The sequence below is a fragment of the Pieris rapae genome, chromosome 14 (assembly GCF_905147795.1).
Source record: "Pieris rapae chromosome 14, ilPieRapa1.1, whole genome shotgun sequence".
NCBI classification, from domain to species: Eukaryota; Metazoa; Arthropoda; class Insecta; order Lepidoptera; family Pieridae; genus Pieris; species Pieris rapae.
Genome location: NC_059522.1, coordinates 8,635,379 through 8,661,844, shown reverse-complemented (window position 1 = coordinate 8,661,844; position 26,466 = coordinate 8,635,379). Strand labels below are relative to the sequence as shown.

General features: G+C 31.2%; 3 protein-coding genes across 3 annotated transcripts in view; all 3 read left to right on the top strand.

Annotated features, from left to right (window-relative positions):
- The first annotated feature begins 6,485 nt into the window (after positions 1-6,485).
- On the top strand, positions 6,486-9,340 carry LOC110995232 (larval cuticle protein LCP-17). The gene is made up of 4 exons (XM_022262293.2): positions 6,486-6,608; positions 6,759-6,956; positions 8,383-8,487; positions 9,171-9,340. Exons 1-4 carry the CDS (start codon positions 6,606-6,608, stop codon positions 9,267-9,269), a joined length of 405 nt encoding a protein of 134 aa, XP_022117985.1. The 5' UTR covers positions 6,486-6,605; the 3' UTR covers positions 9,270-9,340.
- Positions 9,341-15,791: 6,451 nt separating this feature from the next.
- LOC110995231 (cuticle protein CP14.6) lies at positions 15,792-18,272 on the top strand. Its single transcript, XM_022262292.2, has 4 exons — positions 15,792-15,921; positions 16,420-16,614; positions 17,538-17,642; positions 18,075-18,272. Exons 1-4 carry the CDS (start codon positions 15,919-15,921, stop codon positions 18,174-18,176), a joined length of 405 nt encoding a protein of 134 aa, XP_022117984.1. The 5' UTR covers positions 15,792-15,918; the 3' UTR covers positions 18,177-18,272.
- Positions 18,273-23,355: 5,083 nt separating this feature from the next.
- LOC110999218 (putative polypeptide N-acetylgalactosaminyltransferase 9) overlaps positions 23,356-26,466 on the top strand; it is a 141,734-nt gene continuing 138,623 nt past the window's right edge. Inside the window, exon 1 of the mRNA XM_045630996.1 lies at positions 23,356-23,374. The gene's annotated coding sequence lies outside the window, so the exon portion shown is untranslated. The remainder of the gene's footprint in view (positions 23,375-26,466) is intronic.

Here is a 26,466-nt window from a genome sequence, read left to right as displayed (position 1 = left end):
TAATACGAGTACTTTTTTTGACTGCATGCAAGTGTAGATGACAAATACATTTTAGAAAGTGAATTATTTATCAATACTTATCTCTGTTTGTTCAGTTATCGTCCACTTCTAACTGTGGACTTTAGTTATTTTTAATCAATATGCAGGATATGTTTGGCTGATGATTAATAGAAAAAAAAGAAAATATGAATCACAGAAACAAATTTCCTATTTTATATGAAATGATAAATATTTGTTTCGCTATTTAAAACCAACGAGGAAAATATAAGGTATTTAAACAATACAAGACTTTTAAACACTAAATTATTTTTTATTATTATAATGTGTGTTATTATTTAATTTTATTTTATCATCAGTATACGAGTACACGTTAAAAGAGATAAATATCCCAAGAAATATATTTACACAATATATGTTCTTAGAGATAAAAATAAGTAAGTACTGATCAAAATTTTTACCATTCAACTTTCAAGAAGTTAAAAGTGCCATAAAAACTTTATGGTTACAGTGTGTCGACAGCATGAGTACGGGATGAAAATATATAATTGAATACGTAAATAAAATGTATGATGTACTTAGATTTAATTGCGGAACGAATACTCAGTGATGTACTAATTTTAGGTATATATTGAAATATAGAAATCTCAAAATTATTTTTAATGCAGGAATCATGTTCTGATGTCTTTAAAAGTAATTGTTCGTCCTCAAACTCCATACTAATACTTTTCCAAGTAGTCATTGCTGTCATATAGTTTTCTACTAATTTTTTTATTTTTTATTCCACTACCATCCAAAATATGACTTTAAGAAGTATACTAAGCGCTACTAACATAAATTATTAAGCTCCTAGTGTATTTGCATTAGCAATCAATCTCTAATTATTATAAAAGGAGTTATATTTTTACAAGTCGTGGCCTATCTATAAAACTGTAAATTTGACTACAATAATTACTATACATACTTAAATCAACATGTTTTTTCATTTAAAACGTGGGATTCACAGGGATGCCTAATGAAACTCTTTATTATGAAAAGTTATTATGCTCATATTTGTAATTTTACTATTTTATTACTGACTATATCATGGAATACTCCTTCCATTTTTCATAAAAGTAGTTACCACATTTAACACCCATTTTAGTAGGTTCTATCTTTTAATGCTATTTAAACAATTAGAATCTCCTATGGAAGGATCCTTTGAAAGGAGGTCCTATTGGAAGATTCACCATCAAGCTACTTGGAAAAAGCAAAAATGCTTTGTCTAGCTATTTATATCGTCAAACGCTGATTAATTATTGAACCGGCATGACCACATTTTGTTTTTCCAAATAGCAAGCAACTGTTGTTAAACAAATAGTAGTTTTATTTGTTTAGCATTTTTCCATAATTTTGATTTTCATTTCAAATAGCTCGTTTTTATTCCATATTCAAGAACATTTCTTTACTTGAATATGCAATAATAACGAAATTTTTAATACTGATTTTATCACCTCGGCCGGAAATAGGCCTCAATAGCCAATCATAAATCTTCAAATGGAAAGGGATTTTTTCCAATTTGAATGCGAATGCTAACTTAATGAACGAATTGATATCACTCAATTTATACCTTATTGAATGAACAAGATTTTGATGTCTCGTGATTTCTCTTTTATGAATTCTTTCAAAAAAATACGAATTCTACTATTGACTGTGACGTGGTAAGTTGGTTAGTATTTGTGTTCTCCAGTACAGTCTAGTGGAGCTGATAGTGGTGTTTTTTAATTAACTTGGGGCAGAGCCGTTAACCAGTGCATCATCTAAGTTATTTGGTTATGAGGAAACTCAGCAAGCTTTAGTGTTTATTTATGTTCCCAGATTTCTACAATTTTGTATATAAATGTTGCATGGAAAAGAGACCATGGATGAGTCTTGCTATATTATCTCTCTTGTAAGACATCCGCATCAAGCTGCAATAGTTATGGGAGAGTGTGCATTTCTGTCTGCATTAAAATCTCTAGTATACGGTCGGTCTCAAGAAAGGTTAGCCGGCGTCATAAAATCGTAAAGGAAATATATTATTAAGGAGTTCTATATTATGTTTTGTACGACATAATTTAAATCTAGAATACTTCTCTATTATTAAAAGTGTTCGTAGCTGAAGTAGGTGTATTTTATATAGATTAAGGATTTTTGGATTAACTTTAGTTAAGGTTTATTCTATGCGTCCGGTAAATGTTTATTTATATGTACATGTTATTTTTTTTAAAACTTCAAGACTTTAAACTAAGCCATTTTTATAGCCATTTAAATGCTGAAAAACATAAAAGCAATGACATAATATTTTCGAAAAGAGTTTTTTTTATAGAACAGGGGCAAACGGGCAGGAGGCTCACAAGATCCATATAGTTGCATAACAAAAGAAAAATATCAAATTCCAAGTACTCCAATTAAGTTTGGATGCAGTTTTCTTATTTAAAACGTAGAATTATGACAAGTTTAAAGTAACTGCTATCAAAAGAACAAAAGACGTAACACCAGCGCTGGATCATTCATATTCTTATTCCAGACAAGATCCATTAAATTTCTTTTGTATTCATGAATATTATTTTACGCACGAGAATATTTATGAACACATTTTAACTGTTATATTAAAGGTATAATTCAAAGAGATTATATTAAAGACAATATGTACTGTTGCATATTATATTTCAAAGTATAATAACGTACATTTTCTTTAAGGCTTAATCAACGATTTATAATTTTATTAGACGTTTATTTTATTCATTTGTAGTTCTTTATATCAGTTGTTTCATCATTCATCTATCTATCATTAACTCTCTCTCTTTCTTAATTCGGTAGCTCCTGTCTGAGCGTCGTGGTCAGCTGGAAAACATCTGGAGCGGAAGATCCACGAATAGTTTAACGTATGTATTGAATAATTCGGTATATAAAATATTAAATATTCGTTTTTTCGATCTCGATCTCTCTTAATGTTATGTTTTAGCATCTGTTTAAAGTACCAAGTACCACGAACGCGGTACGCCGGCTGTTTATCTCGGCCTATATCCTTTGTCTTCTTTGCCGATGAGTAGGATGCCAATAGAAAATAATGACATGAAATAAATTATATTTTTCTTAAAGCTAAAATTGTTCAATTCTTAATCTGACAGCTTCGACTTTTGGATATAAAACATTCCCTAAATATTTTCCTTCTCTGCGAAAAGTTTTACTACACATATAGAAAGAAAAGTTAAAGCGAATCTCTGCTAAGTAGGTCGCTACAGTTAATAACTTTCAAACTTTTTGTTACTTACAACATAGAAAAATATCAAGTTGCACATCCTACTAGATATTATGTGATTGATGGGCAATTATCCCAATTTTTTGTATCTTATGTAGCTCAAGCTGTGGTCGCTTACAACACTGTATTATTGAAATATTAATACTTAATGTAACTGTTAACTGTTATATAATCACAGTGTCTGTGATTGATTGTAATTCGAAGTACCACCGAACGCAACATTTTTACAATTTCGCCTGTGCGATATTTGTGCAGTATTTATTTTTTATTTTTTACAGAAATACAGACATTACCGATTACAGATTATGCCAATACGATAATATCAAGACTATGTTAAAATACAATTAGCTTTTTCATACGAGTGTCACAATTAGTTCGTCTCTGAATTTGAGGGTGAAATTGTTAATTTAAGTTCAAAATATTTTCGTATTTTTTGTGTATATGTTTTACCAAAGATGGATAGAAACAACAACTTGAATTATCCTAATACGAAATATAAAAAGAATTTCATACAATTTTAGGTCAAAAACTAAATAATTTTCTTCGAATTTAAAAGCCGAAGGATGTTTATGATGTTGTTAAACGTTGTTTTGCTCAAAGTTGCGTAATTTAAACAAAAGACAAAAGGCTTTTGTGGCTGGGACTACATGCTATAGAATTTAATAAAATAATTATTCGTATTAATTTGTATTATATCTTAGCTAGCTTATTAAGGGCCTGTTTCACAATGTATGGATAAAGTTAATCTATAGTTTTATGCATAATATTTCTGATACAGAAAAAGAGTTCGCGTAGCGCCATCTTGTAAAATATTTTTTGTATCATCTGTGTAGTTATGTTTTTTTGGCTAACGCTTGTAATAATGTAGTGTATGTATAAATAAAAATCTAATCTAGTCATTTTCCTCTTTCAAAAACCAACAATATCAAATTTAATATAAACGATTAAAGTACATATAATAATAAATATTAAGAAAGGCTTTAATTCAAAAGACAGCATATGTTATCGTTTCTTCTATGTATTTTACTTGTATTATACGTATCTTTTATTCTTCTATCTACAATTATCACAATGTTTTCATTACGTAATAAATTTAGGTAAGATTGAAACAGTTCAGTAAATTATTTATAACTGCAGCAAGATTAGCCTTCAGAGCCTGCCTCGTCAATTTGTTCAAGCCCTAAAAAATGATGACTGGAAGTGCTATTATATTTTTTCTTATTTATTGTTTCCGCTAGTTATAGTAAGATTTAAAACTAAAGTAAGGACAAAAGGAAAAACACATAAAAATTTAATTATAACAGTTATTACATGAAAAAAAAATGTTGAAAATGTAACAGACAAAAATATTGGAGAATTCGTTTTTAGTAAAGAAAAGTATTTGAATCCACTACAATGTGGACTGAATTTCCGAATCAATTAGACATAGAATCCTTCAAGAGCGTACGAATTCTGGATTCTGATTAATTTTATTCATAATTCTGTTAAGGATATATAACTGTTTTATATTAAATTAAGAATACGTCTTTGTCAATAACTTACGGAAGGGACTTATAAATTATAATTAAGTGTCTAAAAATAAATAACTATTTCAAAAATATATTTTCAATACATGACCTTTTAATATAACAATTTAAACTTGAGATATTTTTGCTTAAAAGAGTTGATTCACTTTTTTCGTATGTTTTACCTTAACACTGCTTGTGCAAGTGCTCTTTTCTCGGATCCGAGTAGAGCGGGGTCATAGTAGCAGTGCCGCTCACTCGGATCCGCGCGAGCGTCCCGTTCATTTTTTAAACCATTTCCATCGCTAGTTCTCTCGCTTTTCAATAAAAATAATAATTTAGGTTCATACATATTTTCAAACATTCATATGAACTTCATCAAAATTCACCATAAAAAGTTTTGGTTTCTGGCTATTACGTAGTATCCATTGTTTAAGTAATCAATGTGTTAAACTGTAAATATCTCTATATAATGAAAGCTGTTATGTCACAATACCACGATTGTATCGAGCATCTATTAGAACTATGGGAATAGATCATTATAGATCTGAATTATACAGGTTATAAAATTAAAAACATTCTAAACGAGTTTTGAAAAAATCTCAGAGCAAATTGTTTTATCCTTTTAAGTAGCTTAATGTTCTAAATTCAAATTACTTTAGGAAATTCTGGTTCTACTGTCGTAAATATTTTTATTAAGTTATCTATATTTATGTCAAATTTAAGGCAAGTAAACATGGCATACAAGTCCGTTTCTAAATAAAATATTTTGTTTAAATTGTAATAATATAGGTAAAAGTTTAGCAATTTTAACAATGCGTATATTCCAAACAAAAATAATTAAAAAAGTCATGGTGATGGAAGTCCCTGATTATACTTTGAGCACCGACCAAAATACTACAGTGTTCATAGATTTTTGTCTACTGATTAAAATCTAGACATGGCACACAACAAATTATACAAGTTTCAACTTGAAAGTTAATTTTACGACATCAAAGGTCAAAGACAAGTTTTTATACATCACCTTTACTTTAAGATAGTAAGGATGGACCTTGAATTAATGATTTCGGGGTCCATTTACCTATTTGTTTAAGTGTATTCAAATATCACATACTCATTTAATAATATCCTTTCCGTCAAAGAAAAATATTACAGATACGGACATAACCAACATTGAAAGCTTGATTGTGAGCTTTAAACCGATTTGTGTTTTTTTCTATTAATAATGTTGTCGTCTTTTATTTATAGTCATAGTGTATACTTTATATTATATTAACTATATTGCATATAATAATGATATTTCACTATATTTAGTACTGGTAAAGAAGTGCGTATTTTGTTAAATTATTTGCACTAGAGAAGCTGTGTTTCCTAGTAGCTTCAGCGTGCGACTTAAATCTAGATCGAGATCGAACCTACGATCTCAGATATTTAAGTTTTTTCCGGCTTGCCAGAAAGTCGATGACGTGTCAGCCTACATCGACAAATGATCATAAAACAATTTCAGAAATCTGATGCTAAAATTGAATTTTTTAAAGTTTTACGCACTTAAAGATATATAACATTTAGATACCGTATTTGTAAAACTCTTAGCCTAAAAGTATATTCAAAATGAAGATAAATATTCGTAGTCTAATATCCTAATACGGTTTTACTAAAGGACGTTGGTGCATCTGTGCAAAATCCTCTATGACCAGACGCTACAAGTTCGCATAAAACAAGATAATAATAAATTCGATTCTCGATTTTGGATTACCTATAAAAGATGTCCTGAGTATTCAATCAGACACTGTTCATTACGAGCTCTCATAACTAACAATATGGTAAGAGCTTGAAGTTTTATTATATTTAATTAAATAAATTACATCAATAATATTGATGACATTAATACATATCAAAATAATCCAAGTAGATTTTTTTTTTCATACATTAGTTTGTTATTTTAAAAATAAAATTTTGTAAATGTTTTACAGAAATTCCTCATCGTTCTCGCCGTCGCCGTGGCCTGTGCCAGCGCTGATGTGTCTCACATCTTGACCCCCGACTACCAGGTCCCCATCGTCAGGTCCGACTTTAAGAACAACCCTGATGGCACCGGATTCAACTACGCCTTCGAATCCGGCAACGGAATCGTCCAGGAAGCCCAAGGTGTTGTCAAGAACCCCAACAGCGTAAGTGTTATTAAAGAAATAATATTCTCACATATAAATAAATAAGAATATTTTGATTCAATCAAAAACAGAAATAATATGTAGTATGTAATATATGTATTTGTATGTATGGATATATATATATTGGGAAATTTCTTATAGAGGACATTGGGGAATTTATATATAAAAACAAAAGTTTCATTTTGAGTTTGAGATATGAGAGAACAGAAAGTGGAATTAAATTTAAAATAATCATCAGTCATCGATCCAAGTCATTTGCCTAGCTGTTTAATCAACTGGCGGAACATCTTCCAGGCCGCTGTTAAAAGGCTAGGTTGTTCATTGAACGGCCAATTAAGCCAGTTGGGGGAGGCATATACACTACCTGTTCACCATATTTATCAAGTCCATAGATTAGTTTAACACTCAATTATTCAATTACATTAAGACTCAATACAGCTAGAAAGACTGAAATCTCTCGTAATCAGATCTGTTTATTCTACCTAGTTCGCTAAAAATAATAAATCTGCGGTGAAATAATAATTCAGTAGTTCCATTGGTTATTTCTTACATAAACAAACTTTACGTCTGTGTTGTAATTACACTATACCCGTCAAAACTTACTTAAAAAATCCAATTGGAAGTACAGTATTTGTGTAATAAATAATGGTTTCTACAATGCAGTGATTGATGTCATGCAATCCTTAAGGATTTCAAACGCCACATTAAGAAATAGTTGATTTAATTTTAACTTACAGCAACTCAATCTCCACAGATTGAGAAAGTTATCTAATTATAAACGAAACTCTAACGCAGTAAAGCCCTTAATAAGTAGAGAAAGAGCTCAAGTTGTTAATTTACAGTTTATTTTATTAGAATTGTTGCTCTTTCTTTGACAAGGATAAAACAAAGATTTAAATGGTAATCTACGATTCGTTAATGTATGTAAAATATTGTTTATGGTTTTGGTTTGATATTTTTCGTTAACGATGGCGTAATACTTCCTAATTGATATTAAATATTATGACTGTGATGGACGACCTTATCTTATAAAAAAATCGACTTGACTTAATCCAAATTATATTGATTTGTGACATTCTTGTCTTTATTAACACGATATATCTGGGGAAAATTCTATGTATGTATCAGTCGTATAATTATATATGTTTAACTTGTACTTACGTTACGGTTTTATTTTTACTTTAGTATTTAACTTTTAGCCTAAAAATAAAAGCAGAGTTTTGTTAATAATAGCGGGGCGTTGGCAGTTCTTCTTGCCCGCTCTACGCTCTTCTTCTACGACTTGTTTACCTTTGAGTAAAGTTATTTTGACTTTGATGATACTTTCATACTAGATAGTACGTAATCGTATTCACAGAAACTGTTTTTTCATATAAGTAGCAGAACTGCCCAATGTTTTGCATAATCACCGTGTTCTCTTTTGCAGGAAGCCGCTACCCTCGAAGTTAAAGGCAACGTGAAATACACAGCACCTGACGGTACCCCAGTTGAGCTTTACTACGTCGCCAACGAAGATGGATACCAGCCAACCGTAAGTTCAACTTAACTCACTCTTATAGGCAGTTCTGAAGCAAGATTACAATAGAAAATATAACGTAACAGTACAGAACTATCGGTGATTTTTTTGAGTCTGACACAAAGCATTGTTGTCAGAATAACGTCCATATATCAGAGACACTTCTAAAAAGAATTATCAAAGAAGCCAATCAGACTCGTAGTCGTGCTTTGGTTTATGTTCCTCACAACACAAACTATGCAAAACTCAGTTTTGTATCGCGCAGCGCGACCGACCAATATTTAAGATACAACAACCAATATTTAAGCATTGACTTGTTTAAGCAATCGCGGAATATGGTTAAAAGAAGTATTAAGAATATCCGTAGCGCAAAATCACCTGCATCATGTGCATAAAACAAATACACCTTAACGTACTTACCCTTTTACACCATCACAAAAATAGCCAAATTAGGTCTCTTAGTTAAAATGAATGAATAATTTTTATACAATTTGTAAACCTTTTTGTAGGTAAATAATATGTATTCCATCTCTGGCTATATTTTAAGTGTAATTGTTTGTTTCATGTATAACTTTTGTTAGCTATAGGGTTACGTAATAAATAACATAAATAAACGGTTGGAATCTGAGGGACCAATTATGCCCATATTGAGCTTGCACTGGATAATTACAATTTATTAATATATATGTTTGTTACAGGGAAGCCACGTCCCCAAAGTCCCCGAGCACGTTCTCCGCGCCCAAGAGTACATCGCCAGCCACACACCATTCGTCCAAACTGTAGCCAAGAAGGTCTAAGCACGATTTAAGGAATTTGTCTGGATTGTTATGTCACGTTGAAGTATTGCAATAAAGTCTGAATTAGTTAACCATCGTTTTATTTTGTTTTAAAATCACATGATGAATGAATGTACGGCAATGTCGAGGTAAGTTTCTGTATAGAAGTTAGTATGAATATTTTCGCTTATTTAAGTAACTTTAATACATTTCTATTATTATGATTCAAAAACATTATCAAACTATTATGCAATTAAACAATATTTACGATTTTCTTAACCTGATACATTTCTTTATAAGTTTTTAAAAAGAGCAATACGGCTTTTAAAAACTTAGTTAGTTATAAGTTTGTTACATTCCAGGAAATTAATCTACACAGGACCTGTAGCACTTTTAATTGTAGTTGAACATATTAAAGAATTTTTGAAACTAAAATTGATACATTTCTAGTTATTTTTAAAGTAGTAAGTATAGTAACAAAAATATAAAATTTATGACTTTTGGTAAAAGAATAGTACGTTAGTTTTACTAATGTAACGTATAAAGCTCTTAATATATTTTAGGTAGAACTTTAAACTCATTAAAAACAGCTTTCTTGTGTCTCGTATATATGTTTTTGTATATCACAAAATATATCAATAGCTAGTATCGATAGTTAGGTATTGTTATTGTTTGCGTACACTTGAGTAAAATAAAAATAAAAACAGTGGCGCTAAAACCTTTTTAGTTCCGGACCTCAAATTTCTGTATTTGTTTCATGATCATTTGTTAATCTAATAGACAAGTACGTAATCAGCCTAACACACACCGTCGACTATTTGTGTTTAAGCAAGCCGGTTTTCTTACGATGTTTTTCTTCATCGAATGTTAAATGCGCACATAGTTGAAAACTCCATTGGTACACAGCCGGGTATCGAACCTACGACCTCTGATATGTCGCACGCTGTCACCTCCCAACATTGACATTACAATTGCAACAAACAACAAACAACATTACATTGAAATAGTACATGTAAAATTAAATTGAAATATTTCAAAGTATAATACAGAAATCCAACTGATCTCGCAAATATTTGTCTAGACATAAAAAAAAAACATTAATTATTAGTGTCGAAGTATTGAAATGTCATGTTAGGCATCAAGCTTAACACTTGACCTATTACTTAATTTATGTGTTTTAGATTAGCAAAAAGCAATCTACCAATTATTGTAAAAAACTAAACGTGAAGGTGATACTTGATTTGTAATTTTAAATTATTATCTCAAATAACCGAATGTTTATTGTTAAACATTTGTTTTAAAGGATTCTAAGAGAGCGTTTTAATTCTTAAAAGGCCGGCAACGCACTTACGAGCCTTCTGGCAATGTGGGTGAAAATTGGTATTACTTAATGTTTGCCTTCTTGAAATAAATATATTATTGTCTCAAAGAATTCTATTTATAATATTCTGTTAAACACAGCACAGAGCATTTTATGATTATGAGATGATGAAGTTGGCAGCCTGGGATACTCTTGTCTATAGATGAACATAAAAAGCCATACGTTTTAACGAATCTTCTATCTCTGTCTATCAAATAGTGTGTATGGTGTGTTAGAAGATATACATAAGTACGTTAGATTAGAGATTTTAAGAGTGCGGAGCTGTACAGGCTTCTATATTACACTTGTTTACTAAAATGATTACTCCTATTGCACAAAAAGAGTTGTGTTTTTTCTAAGCGGGACTTTTAATTATTACGCCCGTTTCTTGTCAAAATTGATTCGAAAACATTTCAAAAAATTAAAAGTAATTGTTATCGTGTACTGATTGTATCGTTAGAACAAATGCATTGCTGCATGAAAAGCTTTTCTAATGACAAGTCCCTATCTGCATCCAAATGATGGTTAACGTACAAAATTTTCATACAATCACTACTTGTATTCAGCACGACACGCTCGTTAGTAAATGATGGATATCAGAGAGCATTTTTAAAATATTCCGAAATTATTTTGGAAAAAAATTGTATGATTGCAACTTGCAATCATCATGAATATTTTCGTAACCTACGATTATTTAAAGTTTATTTTTAAAAAGAACTATTGAATCGATTTCACCTTTTGCAGCAAGTAACTAATGTTATTAACAACTAGCGGACTCGACAGACATTATCCTGCATGATATTTCAAGCAATTAGGATATTAAAAAAACTGATATTTAGTTGCAGTAAAAATAAATAACCTAGATACCTAACTACAGCGCCATCTTTCGCCATGATTTGTGTATATTAACAATCCAGGGAGTCACCTAAATACATACAAAAAGTTCATTTACATCGGTCCAGTCGTTTAAGAGGAGTTCCGTGATATATACTCGTATAGTAGGATTATATATATAAAGATATGATGCAATAGAATACTATTTCAATGAAGTTATAAAATACCCCATAGATTTGTTATTGTAACAAGTCAGGATTATTGGTATTTTTAAATTTTCTTTCAAAAAACCTTCTGACAATAACGAACTAAACTAAAAATAAATAAATAAATCCCTATTTTTGTATGGTATATATATATATATACATACATTTTTGTATGGTATAACGACTATTATTATTATTAACGACATCATACAGTTAGGTCTAGGTGGCATGGAAATTGATAACTATGTTCAGGTTGTATATTTTAGTATTTTTATATTTAGAACACGTGTTACGTAACAATACAATTAAAGAGTGTTTTCAAATAAATTTCATATACGACGGTGATAGTATTTACTAATATATTTTTATTTAAATAAAAACTTTTTGATTAATTTTAATATTTATCGTTAATCACTACTGCATTTTAGTTTTTTTCCATACGCCAAGGAAGTATAACTTTTAACGCGTGTAACACACACTTTTTTTGTATTATTTAATACAATATAGTAAATAAATAAAAATGTAAACAATGTAAATATTCAGTATTATAAAGTTACCTCAATGGTATACTGGTCTGGTAACACAGACTCTGGGTTTAAATACCAATACAATATTTGTTTCGATATAGAAGATAAATGAATTTTTTGTTATAATCAAAGACAATTAATTAAACCAGATATAAATTCAAAACAGGTGAATATAGAAGATATTTAAAAGAGTTCGACCTTGTGTTACCTAGAGACACAATATTTTAAAAATTAAACCTGTTTAACACTATCAAATTAAGCTCGTTCATAGAATTCAGAATTATTCGAATTATTATTTCTAATATTGGAATTATATATTCATCGCTACAAGGAAAATTATACCTATGTGATAAAAAATATGTAGACGGATATATAAAAAGAGATATAGTGTAGAAAATAAAAGGTCAATACAACTAATTTGAAATTATTTCAATATGAAATTTATTTGTTCTGAAGGACGATTATCTACTGGATCATCATGTATGTCTTGTGTTTTTTTTTTACAAGAGGCAGACGGGCAGGAGGCTCACCTGATGTTAAGTGACAACGCACAATTTCATAATCATAATAAAAGATATTTATAGACATAGACATAGACATATTATTTATTACAAACAAAACACACGCACATAAATACACAACACAGCAGTAATCAAAGAGAAAAAAATTAAATAAAAGATATAAAGAAAGAGGTAAATTATTTTTTTCCTTTTCCCCTTCGGCCCGTCTCAAGCATATATTGCGTGTGTGCTGTGGCTGTAAATGGCCCTGGCACAGCATTATGCTGAGGAGCAGAGTGTTCCACAGCGCTGGTCATTATAATCGTTGTCAAACTTATGGGTCAAATACTCGACCAAGCAAACAAAAGTTGTAGAGATGATGAACTTAATCAGATGGCTGGTTGACAATACCACGGAGCTAGTGCTTTCCTGGCGCAGCCTAGTACAGTTGAAACCACCGATGCATTACATGTTAGGAGTACTCTACTAGAGGGATTATACATTAATAAAATATCAAGATTTTATTCCATATTTAAATTTGGGAAAAACATAAAAATCTGTACGTCTACGTCTGGCAGTCTATTCTAAACATTAGAGAAAAATACTTACGTAAAAATAAATTTTATCTTCAATCCATTTTGACAATGAGACAAACATACAATTTACTTATATTCAGTATTTATAATATTTGGAAATATATTTTGGATAAGAAAAATCAATAAGTGTTTCGCAAGGTGTTCTTCCAAATCGTTTTATACAACCATAAATGGATTTATTCGACACCTGATATGTCGATGAATTACTACAGATAATAAAATACTTTTCAATATGCCTTGTGTTAAGAAGCTGAACTGGAATCCCTTAGTTCGAATCCCGGGTTAAAACCCTAAAGGATTTTGATCCCGTGTTGAGGCATAAGAACCTGGGATCGAACATGTTGAGTAAAACAAAAATGAATGAAGGTGAATTATCCGCCCCATTACCCAGATAACGATACTTCATATAAAAATACCCTAATTTAACTCCTATTCAAATTTATAAATAATTAATAATTGCATTTTAGAAAGCTTTATAACGGCATGCTTTTTACATTAATAAATAAGAGAACTGTTTAACTATAAAACTGCAAAAAGTAGAATTTTAAATAAGAGTTATGTAAGCATGCATGACATAATAATAATAATTGAGCCCGTTTTTGTCCAATCTTTACAAAAATTAAAATATACACTTAACGAAAAATACATATATATATATATATTTCTCTTGTTCTTCTTATATCCTAATTCCTTCATCATAGATTGGACCCTTTCACGGGTATAGGCGTTATATATTATGTATATTTTATTTATTTCATGAATTCGTTGTTAGTTTATACTTCGTTGATTACAGAAATATAATACAAATGACATATTTATGTGAAAAGGAGGGGCCTCTGACTTTGAAGCAATCTCTTCTAGGCAACCACTGTGAAAAAAGAAAAGTAAATTAGATCAGGTAAGCAAGAAGTATAAAAATATATTAGACACAGCTATATTGACAAAACTATATTAAAAAGGACCAGGTAATCAAAATATGTATGTGTAAACAGCGATCAGGACAATATTAAAAAAGGACACAAGAAAAAAAAAGTGCACATGAATCACGATAATTTTCATTTTAGTACGAAACTTAGAGATACTATGTGGACAGGTAATATTTGTGTAGTAGAGATTTGAAGGAATATAGGGAGGGAGCTAACTAAATAGAGCGGGAAGTGAATTCCATTCCACTGCGGAGAACTTCAAAGGAAAGGAAGAGTTATGATATGGGAATTCTAGGATATTGTTCATGGAAAAGCGTTAGCAATAGCTTTGGCCTCCCAAAAAATTAAAATCGTTTTTGAGGTAGGAGAGGGGATAGATAGAAGTTTAAGATTGAACAGGATGGTATAAGGAAGTGATGAAGAACGTGAGCATCACGTCGCTGACGGATGGCTTTAAGTGTCCACCATCTTTATTAGGGTGCCCCAAATTATGAACCTTGTTTTGATGCTCTCAAAAGAAATTCCCTCCCCCATTCCATTTTTTAAGACTTTTGTTGCTGTGTGTGTGTGATGGTGTGCCAATGGTTTATTGGTGGATTAGTGGTGTAGCACGTTACAATGGTTGAGATGTCCAATTATTCTCTATCACTAGTTTTTACGTGTCTTTCTTATTGACTAAGATTCTGAACATCTTAATTCAATTAAATAATACAAAAAAAACCAAATTAATTCACTTATTAAAGGTTTGGGGTGTCATTTAGCTCCTCTGGTCTGATAGGCAAAATATGATTCTTCTATTGCTATACTTATGTGTTGGAAAGTTTTTCCAGATACTGTTATGATGTCGTCAGCTACACACTTACTATATAAATATTTCATATATTTTTAGATTTCCTATGAAATGTAGACATCTCACATAAATTACTATGATTCACGCCATTGTTTATACAGTGTTTATTATTCGTATAAGAATCAAATTAAAAAAAGCTACACCATTAATCATCATTATAAAAGCTTGTAGGGCGGGAACCTTGCCTTTATAACATATAAAGCATTTAAAGAAAACACTTTTTTACCGCATTGCTATGTATTATTGTAAACTTATAATTATTTAACATAATTATAAATTTATCCGACGTTTCGCGTGCGCGTCACAGTGAAATAGTAAAAGAGTTTTCTTACTATTTCACTGTGACGCGAATTGTACAAGCTAAGTTATTAAAAGACAATACTACATATAAAACATTTTTTTTATTCCAAAAATATGTATTGCCGACACACATACAGTATTTACTATCTTAACCTACATAGTAATAACAATAATTAATAATTGGAATTAAATAAATAAAATATTTTTTTTTTAAAGATTGGTCCCTGTGACATTGTACCTTTATTGCTGGCAGCATTTCCTGGCTATTTTTTTATTTATAAGCATGGCAATTCCCTATACTAAATTAATAGGTAATCTATTAGCCAAATTAATTTATTTTAGAAACTTTAATTTTTATTTAATATGACATATTAAACCAGTAGTCGCGGCGGGTAGCATCCGAAAAACCAATATCGCGTTCACCTTGTAACATCCAAAATCAAATTCTTTCTTGCAAAATAATGCAAATTACGATACTAAGCCATAATCGAATCATCTCGGTCGAGTATAAAACGCGGCACATTTATCTTACGATCATAGTTTGACATTGCCTGTTAACTTGACACAAACCATGGTAAGCAAACGCATCAACATTATAATTCATCGATTTTTGTTAAATTAATTATTTTTTAATTTTTTATAAACTTTAATTTTCAATAAATATTAATGTAACTCAACAATTTTTCTAACCAAAAATTTTAGCTTTTTTATTTCTTATATTTGATTTTCTTAAATTTACAAAATCTTTCTGAGAATTAAATATATATATTCACGATTTAATATATTATTAAAGCCACTTATGTCAACTTATGTATGGCAGACCAGGGTCCAAATCTAGGGTAGCCAGCGTTATTTTATACTTGGCGATTGAAAAGAGTGGCGGAAAGTTTCTTGCCAGTTCTTCTTACCCGCTCTACGCCCTTGACTTGCGAACTGGTGGTAAATGTAAATTTACGATTAATTTAATTTGTTTTTCTTGACGTTCATAAGTGTACATGTTTACCTAAATGAATAAAGATATTATGACTGTGACTATGACTATGACTATGACTATTGAATAATATTTTTACAGAAATCCTTCGTAGCAATCCTCGCCTTCGTGGCCCTCGCCGCTGCCGACGTGTCCCACATTGTTCGCAACATCGACACTGACGCCCAAATCGTTAGCCAAGATGCTGATGTCTTCCCAGACCAGTACAAATACGGTTACGAGACCAGCAACGGCATCAAGGCCCAAGAGAGTGGAGTACTGAAGAACGCTGGCCGCGTGAGTATTAAACTGATGGATTTTGATATATTTCTTTGGAAGAGCTCCTTTTGAGAGACTGTTTGAATTTTCTCATTAAGAGCAAGGAAAAATTATAAAATTCATATTTTTCATTTTTTGTATTTTCACACATTGTTGTAAAAATTTTGATCGCATTTTATTAGGTAATTATTATTAGTAAAATTTAGCTCCTTGTTATTCAAAAGATTATAAACCAATATTCCTACGATTAACTCTAGAAAATCCGCCAATTTTTGCGAGAGTAAATTAGAATCGTTTTATTGAAAAAGGCTTTCAATGGTTAGCGCTTCTATCAAGTCTAGCACAACAAATGTCCGAATCAAATGTTCGTAAGACATTTAGATGTCTTCACGCACAAAAAAGCACTTAATCAATCTCCTAACGCTAACATTTAAATCACATCAAATTTTCGCTCCACGCATTCCGAAATATTTAAATGTTAATGATTATAAATACTTGACCTTGGTATTTTGTTGAAGGCCGGGTCAGGTTAAAAAGTCACTTTATTACCGCGTGTCATCGTGACCTCATAGATGATCGGAATGTTATTTAGACAATCCTGTTCGTTTGACATTAATTATTAACATTCATATTTATAGGTTATTACAAATTAATTCATTAAATAAATCACTTCAAATAAATATGTAATCCTTACATATTAAATAGCTATTAATGAAAATTTTACCCTTTGCATTTTCTCAAGTCGTTTTCAAAGTAAATTTACGCTCTTAAAATAATTTATTTTAAAATCTGCGTGACTTAACCACAGGGTTACTTAACCGCCAGACTATTATACAAAAATTCTTATCTGCGTGAGCGCACTCAAACTATTATCAAAACTTTGATACCGAAATTCAATGTACATAATTAGCTAATAATAATGTAATTTTTTCTTTCTACAGGAGGACGAAGCTATTGAAACTCAAGGATCAAACTCATACACTGGCCCTGATGGTCAAGTATACGCTGTTAACTACATCGCTAACGAGAACGGATACCAGCCAACTGTAAGTATTAACTAATCGCAAACACCCAGGTCATGTAGTAGCCGAAACACTGAATGACGTCACAAAATATAAATCTTTAAATTCGCCTCCAAGGTAACTTAAGCAATAAAGATGATTCACTTGCATTGCAAAAATTGACATTCCAGTTCGTACATACTGCTGTTTAGGTAGGCGGCATTGTCTGGCAGTCACAAATGTGCTTAGGAATGTCTAGATTATTTAATAGGAGTATAATTGTAATGATACTTCACAATACGAGTTTTTTCAATTACCATAATTTTGCGATTTAGCTACTGAGACGGATCAAATGGCACTATGGTTTCAAATCCGTTCCAATTCCGTTCAAGTTTAGTTTAAGCTTAACTATAAATGATATAGTTTTCATATGAAGGAATTTGTTTTACTGTACTAACTGTAATTGTATTGTTTCAGGGTGCCCATCTCCCAACCCCAGTGCCAGTACCAGACTACATCTTGAGAGCTCTTGAATACATCGCAACCCACGCACCAAAATCCGTTGCCCAACCTTTGTAAATTAGTTAATAACTGTTAAACCATTAGACACTGCCTATAATATTATTGTTACCTCTAGTCGCCCCTTTTAATGGAGCAATAAAAGGTTTTCAAAAATTTGCAAACTTTTATTTTTACTACATGTCTTCTTATTTCTTTTCAATAGTTCCTTTTTCTAATTTAAAAAAGCATTGTCATAAAAGCAATGTAATTAACTAAATTAATTTACTAAGTTACGTGATAAAATATTATGTAAGCAGCCCCACTTGTAATTAAATAACAATTACCGTCATTGAAAGAAATGGTCTCCCCAGGTGGCGAAATCATATTAATATTTCAGTTTGATCTGATAATAAAAAACACTATTTTTAATGATTCACCAATTTATATTCCGAGAAATGTTCACATCACGCAATGTCGACATCACAATGAATTTAAAACAATGTGCCACACAAAATTTCGGAACGAGGTTATTAATTTAATTATGTAATTGCAGAGCGTTCAAAGCTTTATCAAAAGCTTACGACTTAGTTGTATATATTATATAGGTAGAGGCATTTATTTTTTATATTAGAATGTGTCAAAACGCCTTGTCGACTTGAGATTTTTTCCCCCTTTCTTGGCCTGCACGGTTTGTGCGTCAGCCATGTACAAAAGTTAGGAAGTGCAATATTAGGTTTATTGGATAGGAAATTAGTACGGAATTTGGAAAAGGATCAGATAAATTTTATTATAAGTACGTATATACATAAAACATAGGTTATAATTTTATATTGTTATGAAAAATAGACAGATTGTTGAATAGCCCCTAAAGATTCCATACGCCCGCTGATGATGATTGCAGGCCGCAAGGATTTCAACTCTTTCAACAAGAAACGATCCTAATCGTGCAGTACTTTGGGCATGATAACAACGAAAAGTAAACTCCAGTAGACAGTGGACGACTGTGTAATAGGAATAATTCAAGTTCATTATACCTAATAGACTTCTTCAAATAATTTGTACGCAGCTTCGGCAAGATAAGCAAACTGGCTCGACGAGTATTGCGTGTAGTAGTGTATTTGATTTTTTTAATAAGCTATTTATCTGTATTCATTTTTTTAATAATAGACAAAGATCATGCCTTCAACTTTTTGGGTCTAAGACATACCAGTCCTTATAATGTTATCCTTTACTCTCCCAGCGAGTATTAAATGCGCGCATAGATATATAGAACTGCTTAGCCAGAGTTCGAACCTACGACCTTACGGATACATGTTGCTCGTTCAAAACCGCGACCAAGAAACATTCGCCGGATAATAGAATTGTTGAACAGTAATATATCTTTTACAATGTATATATACTTCAAACAATTATAATTGAGTGCTCTCATTTATAATGGGTTCATTGCAGCCCAACAGTGTTTGCGGTACGGCAGGACAAATATTGTCCCGTCGCCTACAGCCTTCATAGCTAATGAGAGTAATTAGTTCCTTTTCAATCAACACTTGAATAATAAAGTTGTATGACTTTTTTTGGAGTACTCCCGATTTTATTCAGTCTGTTAGCTATCACTCAGGTCAAAGACTACATTTGTAATTAAAAAAAAGTAATGCGTACTTTCTATGTGCGTACAAAGAACACATGTCAGAAGTGAAACATGTTTGTAAATTAATAATTACTAAGGTAAAAGCCCCAATAGATGATCATGTACCAGTATATGTCTCAAGTTTTTGTATATCTGTATTCACACTATTTACACAAAAATAGGTTATGCGACAGAATTGCCATCTAAAGTTCTAATATGTAACTGCTGTAACGAATACATCAACTAATAGCGTGTACTTTTTAAATCGCTGCACATCTTCGTGACGGTTCACCTGTAAAAATTTATACCTATTTTTTAAATAAGTTTCACTTAAAAAAAAATCTTTTATGGAATATAAGATCACTTAAGACTTAAGACCACATCAATCAATTAGATTGCCAATAGACGGGAAATAATAAACGACTCAAATATAAGTCTTAACTTCATTTTGTTCCCTTTGGAGTAGAGACTCTTATGCCGTGGGGTTAAAGGCGCTTATTAAAGATTTAAGTTTAAGTTAAGCACCTGGTAGACAGTACCGGTGATTCCAGAGCTGGTACTATCTTCGCGTAACGAATAAGTATCGCAATACAGTGAGGAAATGCTGCCAGCGTTAAAGGTACACAGCCACAGGCACTACCCTACTCAAGAATGTATTTGGAGCGACCATCCTCTGAAACTAGTTTTAGGGGAGATTAATCAATGATCAGTAATTATTTATTCTCTAGTTAGCATTCCATATTATACAAAAAATTTACAACGCGATTATTAAACAATTTAATTAAATAATTACTTTCGCATTCAATTAATTTATATATTTATAAGTATAAAACAGTATTTCGTTACGTTTTCATAAAATTTTAAACGATTACACCACGTTTTAGTTTTAAAAATAAACAGACTAACGAAACTGATGAAAAACGTATTATGAATGTTCATTAATTTGCCATGCAAAAACAATATTATATACTAAAAAACATTGTTGTTGTTAATAGCTATAGTGAATAGTGCTGGCTGTTTTTTTATGTCCCGTAGCAATTCGTAAAGTGGCTAAAGTATGTTATGCACCCGCACGACGCGTTCACTCACTACAATCAACAATGGACCTTTTTTCTATATGTTATATTTATTAGCTCCTAACTGGCACATTGTGAGGACATATATCCTTTAAACAGTATTCCCCAAAATCCAGTCGTGTGAATGTCACATGCCTTAATTACTCAGCCGCAGTAAATGTCAATAATTGTTTTTCTAAATGAATTGTATTTATTAAAAAATTTACGTCAAATCTCCGATACACATTTGCAAATGGTGAAATCGGGAAATTCGTCTGACAGAAAATATCCTGATTGAAATCAGTTTATTTCCGCCGTCTTCAATCTAACTTTGCAACAAATTGCGTTTCAAGTTTTTTCAGTTTATTTATTGTACTAAGTGTTATATTTCTAGAATATATTCATTCAATAGTCACTTTTCTTATGTAACAAGAGGCAGACGGGCAGGAGGCTCATCTGATTAAGAAAATACTGCCCTTGGACACTCGCACTGCCAGAAGGTTCACAAGCGCGCTGCCGGCCTTTTAAGAATTATTACGCTCTTTTCTTAACGACCCTAAATGGAATTGGTCCGGAAATACTTCAGTGAGCAGTTGGTTAAACATAGTGATGGTGCGCGGCAGAAATTGCCTTACTTTTTCTGGCAATCTGGTTACTACTTCAGAGAACGCAAACATATAGCAATAGAGTGAGATAGTTTATCGTTGCCCTCACGTAAGTTGGTAAGAGACATTTAGGTTCTTTTTGTTACTAGACAGTATTATTTTTTAACGTAAATATTAAAACAAATATGTATATATGATAATTGCGTTCCTGTCAGCTGTCATACAGGTTAAAGCTAGCTTACAGCTGATAGTAACGCTATTGAAATATTAAAGAATTACATTTTACTCATTTGTAATACAATATATAATATTATGTGCAGTTATAAAATCATGTGTAAACTTCTTAAACCAATAGTATCTAGGATACGACGCATCAGTAATATGTTCCCTAGTACAGCGCTGTACTTGAACACTGTGTAATTGAGATGTGTTTAATTTCGTAAATGTATATTTGCTTGTTAGTTTAATCATTTTAATGAATAAATTTGTTTATGTTCCATATATTATTATTGGTTAAAGCTACTACCTCTTAACATCCAATTTGTTTGTTTGTAGAAGATAAAAATAACTACATAAGCGATAGAAATGCTCTTTATCTGTAGCATGTATAAAGCTCTGTGCTATAGTATTAAATAATTCCTGGTTTTAACGCAGAAAATCCTTTGTTGGTTATCATATTTTTAGACTTTAATAATATAATTTATTAATGAAATAAATGTTTCCCTGGATGAAAAAAGTGAGCTTCACAAAATTTAATTAAAAGTTAAGACAGTATCGTCAACGGGCTAGTTCAAAAAGTTTTACCATAAGTCACTTTCCTGGTTACCTGCAGGGCTTAAGCCAGTTTTATTAGATTACAAGGGCTTTAAGTGGTTTAAGTTAGATGATTTTAGGGCGAAATGTTTTAGCTTTATGCGAAAGGAGGGTTTATTAACACAGGAGGTTGTGTTATGTGTTTTGTTACAACAGGCTAAGTTACGTCGTATGTAAATGCATAAAGTTTTATAGTTACCGTCCCAGCTTTACATTTGCATTGAAAAATTATATACCTTAACTTCCCTTGAACCATTCTAGATATCTGTGGAAGCCAAAATAAATTCCGTGACAATTAAAAGTAGTTTTTGAATACATTGCGGATTAAACATAAAAGTAGACAAAATAAAAGTACACATTATGCTATCGTTGAGTTTTTGAAGGCATTATACAGCACTGCAACCTTTCTCCAAAACAAAACTATATCTCTCAGAATCGAGGTAGCGTTCGTTAGAAATGTTTTAATCCTCCTATCCAAGTTGTATAATATAAGTACATAGTACATATATACGTACATATAGATTTGATTCTTTAGATGCCTTATTTTTGTAATAAATACTACTTAAACTTGTAACTACTGTACTCTAATACAGAAATCTATTGTAACGGAATGTTACTATTGTCCATTTGCTGTTTCAGGTCAGTGTAATTAAATAGATTACATAAATAAGATATCATCATATCATACCAACACGAATTTTACATCAAGTAGGTACTTATCAGATAAAATTATATTATTCTTACAAAAACGTAATATTAAAAACTTTTTACGAATAGTAAAATATACTATACTACTGATAAATAAATCAGCCGCCTTGAACAGATGCGTGAAGTTACTGCGCATTCCGTCGGATATTGAATTAATCTAATAATGCGCATGTGCAAAAACAATGGCTACCGACAATTGACAGTCTGACATGACAACCGCAGAGTCTATGCGTGAAGCGTCGCATTGTTTATTAAAAATAATTAAATTAGAATAACACTTAAATTACGCTTAGTAATTTCTTTCATGATATTTTAATGTAATACGATTTATTTTAGAAAATCATTGAAAATTAAGTCAGTTCGAAATAGGTTATGTTTAGTTTAAACATTGTTTGTTGTGATTATTGTGTTGTTTATTTTCCTGTTGAAATATAGTTAATTGTGTACATGAGGCTGATTAGCGACTCAAAGGTAAGTGGTAAAAATATTTCTTGTTTCAATATGTTGTCATTTTTATATGATACAAGCATATTATATATAATATATATATATTGTATCATATAAAATTATATATAAAGTTCTAGTAATATTACTAGTTTGTAGTAATATTACTAGTAGTCTTAGTTTGTTTAAGAAAATTAGTCTAGAAATCTCATCACATTCTGTTTGAGTTCTTGAGATTCTGTTTAATTTTCAGATAGATTTCTTATAACAAAAAAGGCTAAATACAAAGAATCGTAATGTGCGAAAAATCATATGTGTTAAATGTTACTAAATGTTATCCTAAATGTTACTCATTAACCTAAACAAACAATGTAGTATTCCGAAATTAGATATTAATTTAAAAATAAGTATATATAAGCAAAAAATCTTAAGACAAACATCTATAGGAGATGATCCATTTAATTATTTTAATCAGTTTTTAATTGTATATATACAGTTCATTTCTTAACTTTAAAGAAACCGATCTGAATGTATGTATCTGGAAATTGAATGAATATTAAATAGTTTTGTTTGAACTAATTAGTTCGATTCAATGTGGTCTGTGTACAAACGATAGACGATAGCACGGGCTAATTTCGCGGTGATGCTCGAATGTAAAGCACATTCAGTGCCGTTGTGGTTTATTCTACAGTAGCGGAACACTACAAATTGCCACTCATTTATTACAATGCCATTGCGTTTGGAATTTAAGTTAAAAAGGCCAATTTATTTGTTACTTTCAAATTTAATAAGGCTTTTGCGGTAACCATTTACGCGCTCTCTCTGGCATTGAGTGTCCATGGGCGGCGATATCACTTATCATCGGTGAGCCTCCTGCCCGTTTGCCCCTTGTTCTATAAAAAAGGCATTTTGACGTTTTGCGCTTAGTTAGCGACGTTTCATTGCTGATAAATAATTTTAAAATAATTAAGTATTTTAAAATGTTTGTCCGTGGCTTCGGCGTGCCACTTATATCCCTGAAGTCTTAGATTCGAATTCCGCCTGTGCACCAATGTACTTTTTGTCCATGTGTCTATTCCGATGAAGGAAAATATCGTTCGGAAGGCATAGAATAGGCAAGTAGGTGATAAACCAATGCCTAACATGCCGTTTTGGGTTTAAGACATGCCGGTCCTACCTACAAGTGTACTACTTAAAACCTAATGTTTTGTTGTTTCTTCGTCTATATAATAGTAAGTTCATATGAAACCCGGGCTTTTAAGAAAATGAAGCTGAAAATCAGTGGATACTATAATTTTGTCTTAAAGCATTGTGCTTTTGGAGCGTAGATATCACAGTTTAATAAGCGACTAAGCCGAGCATCGGGGCAATGTCGCGCTTCGTGAACTTTGACATACAAGCATGAACTTTCGAGTGGTTTTAATATTTTAGTTGATTAAATTTTTGATGTGAGCGGGAATAACTATTCTTATAAATTTTGTATCTGTTCATATTGATATATGGCATTCTTTCGTAAGTAAGATTGTTGGTTAAATGGTAGGTTATCCAAAAAAACGTATTTTTTTACTGTATTAAGATAATTGGTTAACGCGATATACCTATGCCCATTTTATTGTTGTTGGCCTAGTGGATGAGAGACGCACTTAGCATGTGCTCTGAAGGTCGGTCGGGTCGTAGGTTGCTTCCTCACTTCATTGTATGTCCACATTTAACATTTGCTCGAACGGTGAAGGAAAACATCGTGAGCAAACCGGCTTGCCTTAGGCCCAAAAAATCGACGGTGAGTTGATACTCACGTCAGGCCTATCACATACTTGCCAAAAAAATATCATGAAACAGATACAGAAATTTGAGCCCCTGAATTTGCCCCAGACAGGCAGAGATATAATCTGTAAATCTAATAATTAAACCGAATAGCGAGAAATACTGTATACAATTTAATATGTAGTAACATATTTTGGTATAGTAGACACGATTTGGGCCTTAAATGTGCTATTACACAATGTCTCAAACGGACTTGAATATTTATGTACAAACTTCAGTTGCGCCTTTGAAACCCAATGGGCAATAATTAATGTATTCTGGTTCATTAAATAATTATATTGCTAGGCATTTAAACATTTTTAATTATATTTTATCTTGTATAGGTATTATTAGAAGTAGTTTTTTTTATAAATTGTGTTTTTTGGAAATTATATTTGAGTACGAATTACATACTAGTAAAATGTTGAATTATGAATATAATTATCAATTAAAGATATTAATATTAAGTTTTTAATTGAGTGACATCTTTAAACGAGCAATCCTATGTTTAAGTTAAGAAAACACGAATAAAATGACATTTTCTACAAATGATTCTAGAAAGCTAGATCGATTTATCGCCCCCGAAACCCCCGTGTACTAAATTTCATGAAAATTGTTTGAACCTATTCCGAGATTCCAATTATATATATATAATCTCGGAATAGGTTAGGTCTCGGAATGTTATATATATATATATACAAGAATTTTTCGCTTAAAGATATAAAATGTCTTACGTAAATATGTTACTTTATTCGTTAATCTAGAGAGTTCCTTATGCGCAATCATTTTTAATTATATTTGTGATTGGCACAATATTTTTTAATACTATTAATAGAGGTAGGATTTGAATTGTGTATGTTTGCTATTGTAATTCACGGTTTTAAAAAAATCTCTCGTATTTAAAAAGTTACAGCTGCAAAAAGCCAAGGCAGTTTGGAAAAAATAAATTAACTTGATAGATGATACGATGTTTTTGGTAATGTGTAAAAGTTATGATTTCCTTCAATTTTTTTAATGGTTGTTTCGAATTTACCATAGTAAATTGAAGAGCAGAGATAAAACACAAAAACGGTTTGGCTATGCTAATGTCCCGGCCGATAGCAATTCAAAAACATTTGAGAATGCACCAAAACGACCGCGACGAGCAAAAACCAACGGTCCGCAAAATTTCAAATGGCCGACATGACATGGATGTCTTATTTTCCGTATTTTCTTGTTGAACCTTTGCCGAAAGTAATAAATAACGACGAAGCGTCTTGCGTTTTTACATGGCCCTTGCGTTTTGGGCATCAACGTTTTGTCCTCATTAATTATAA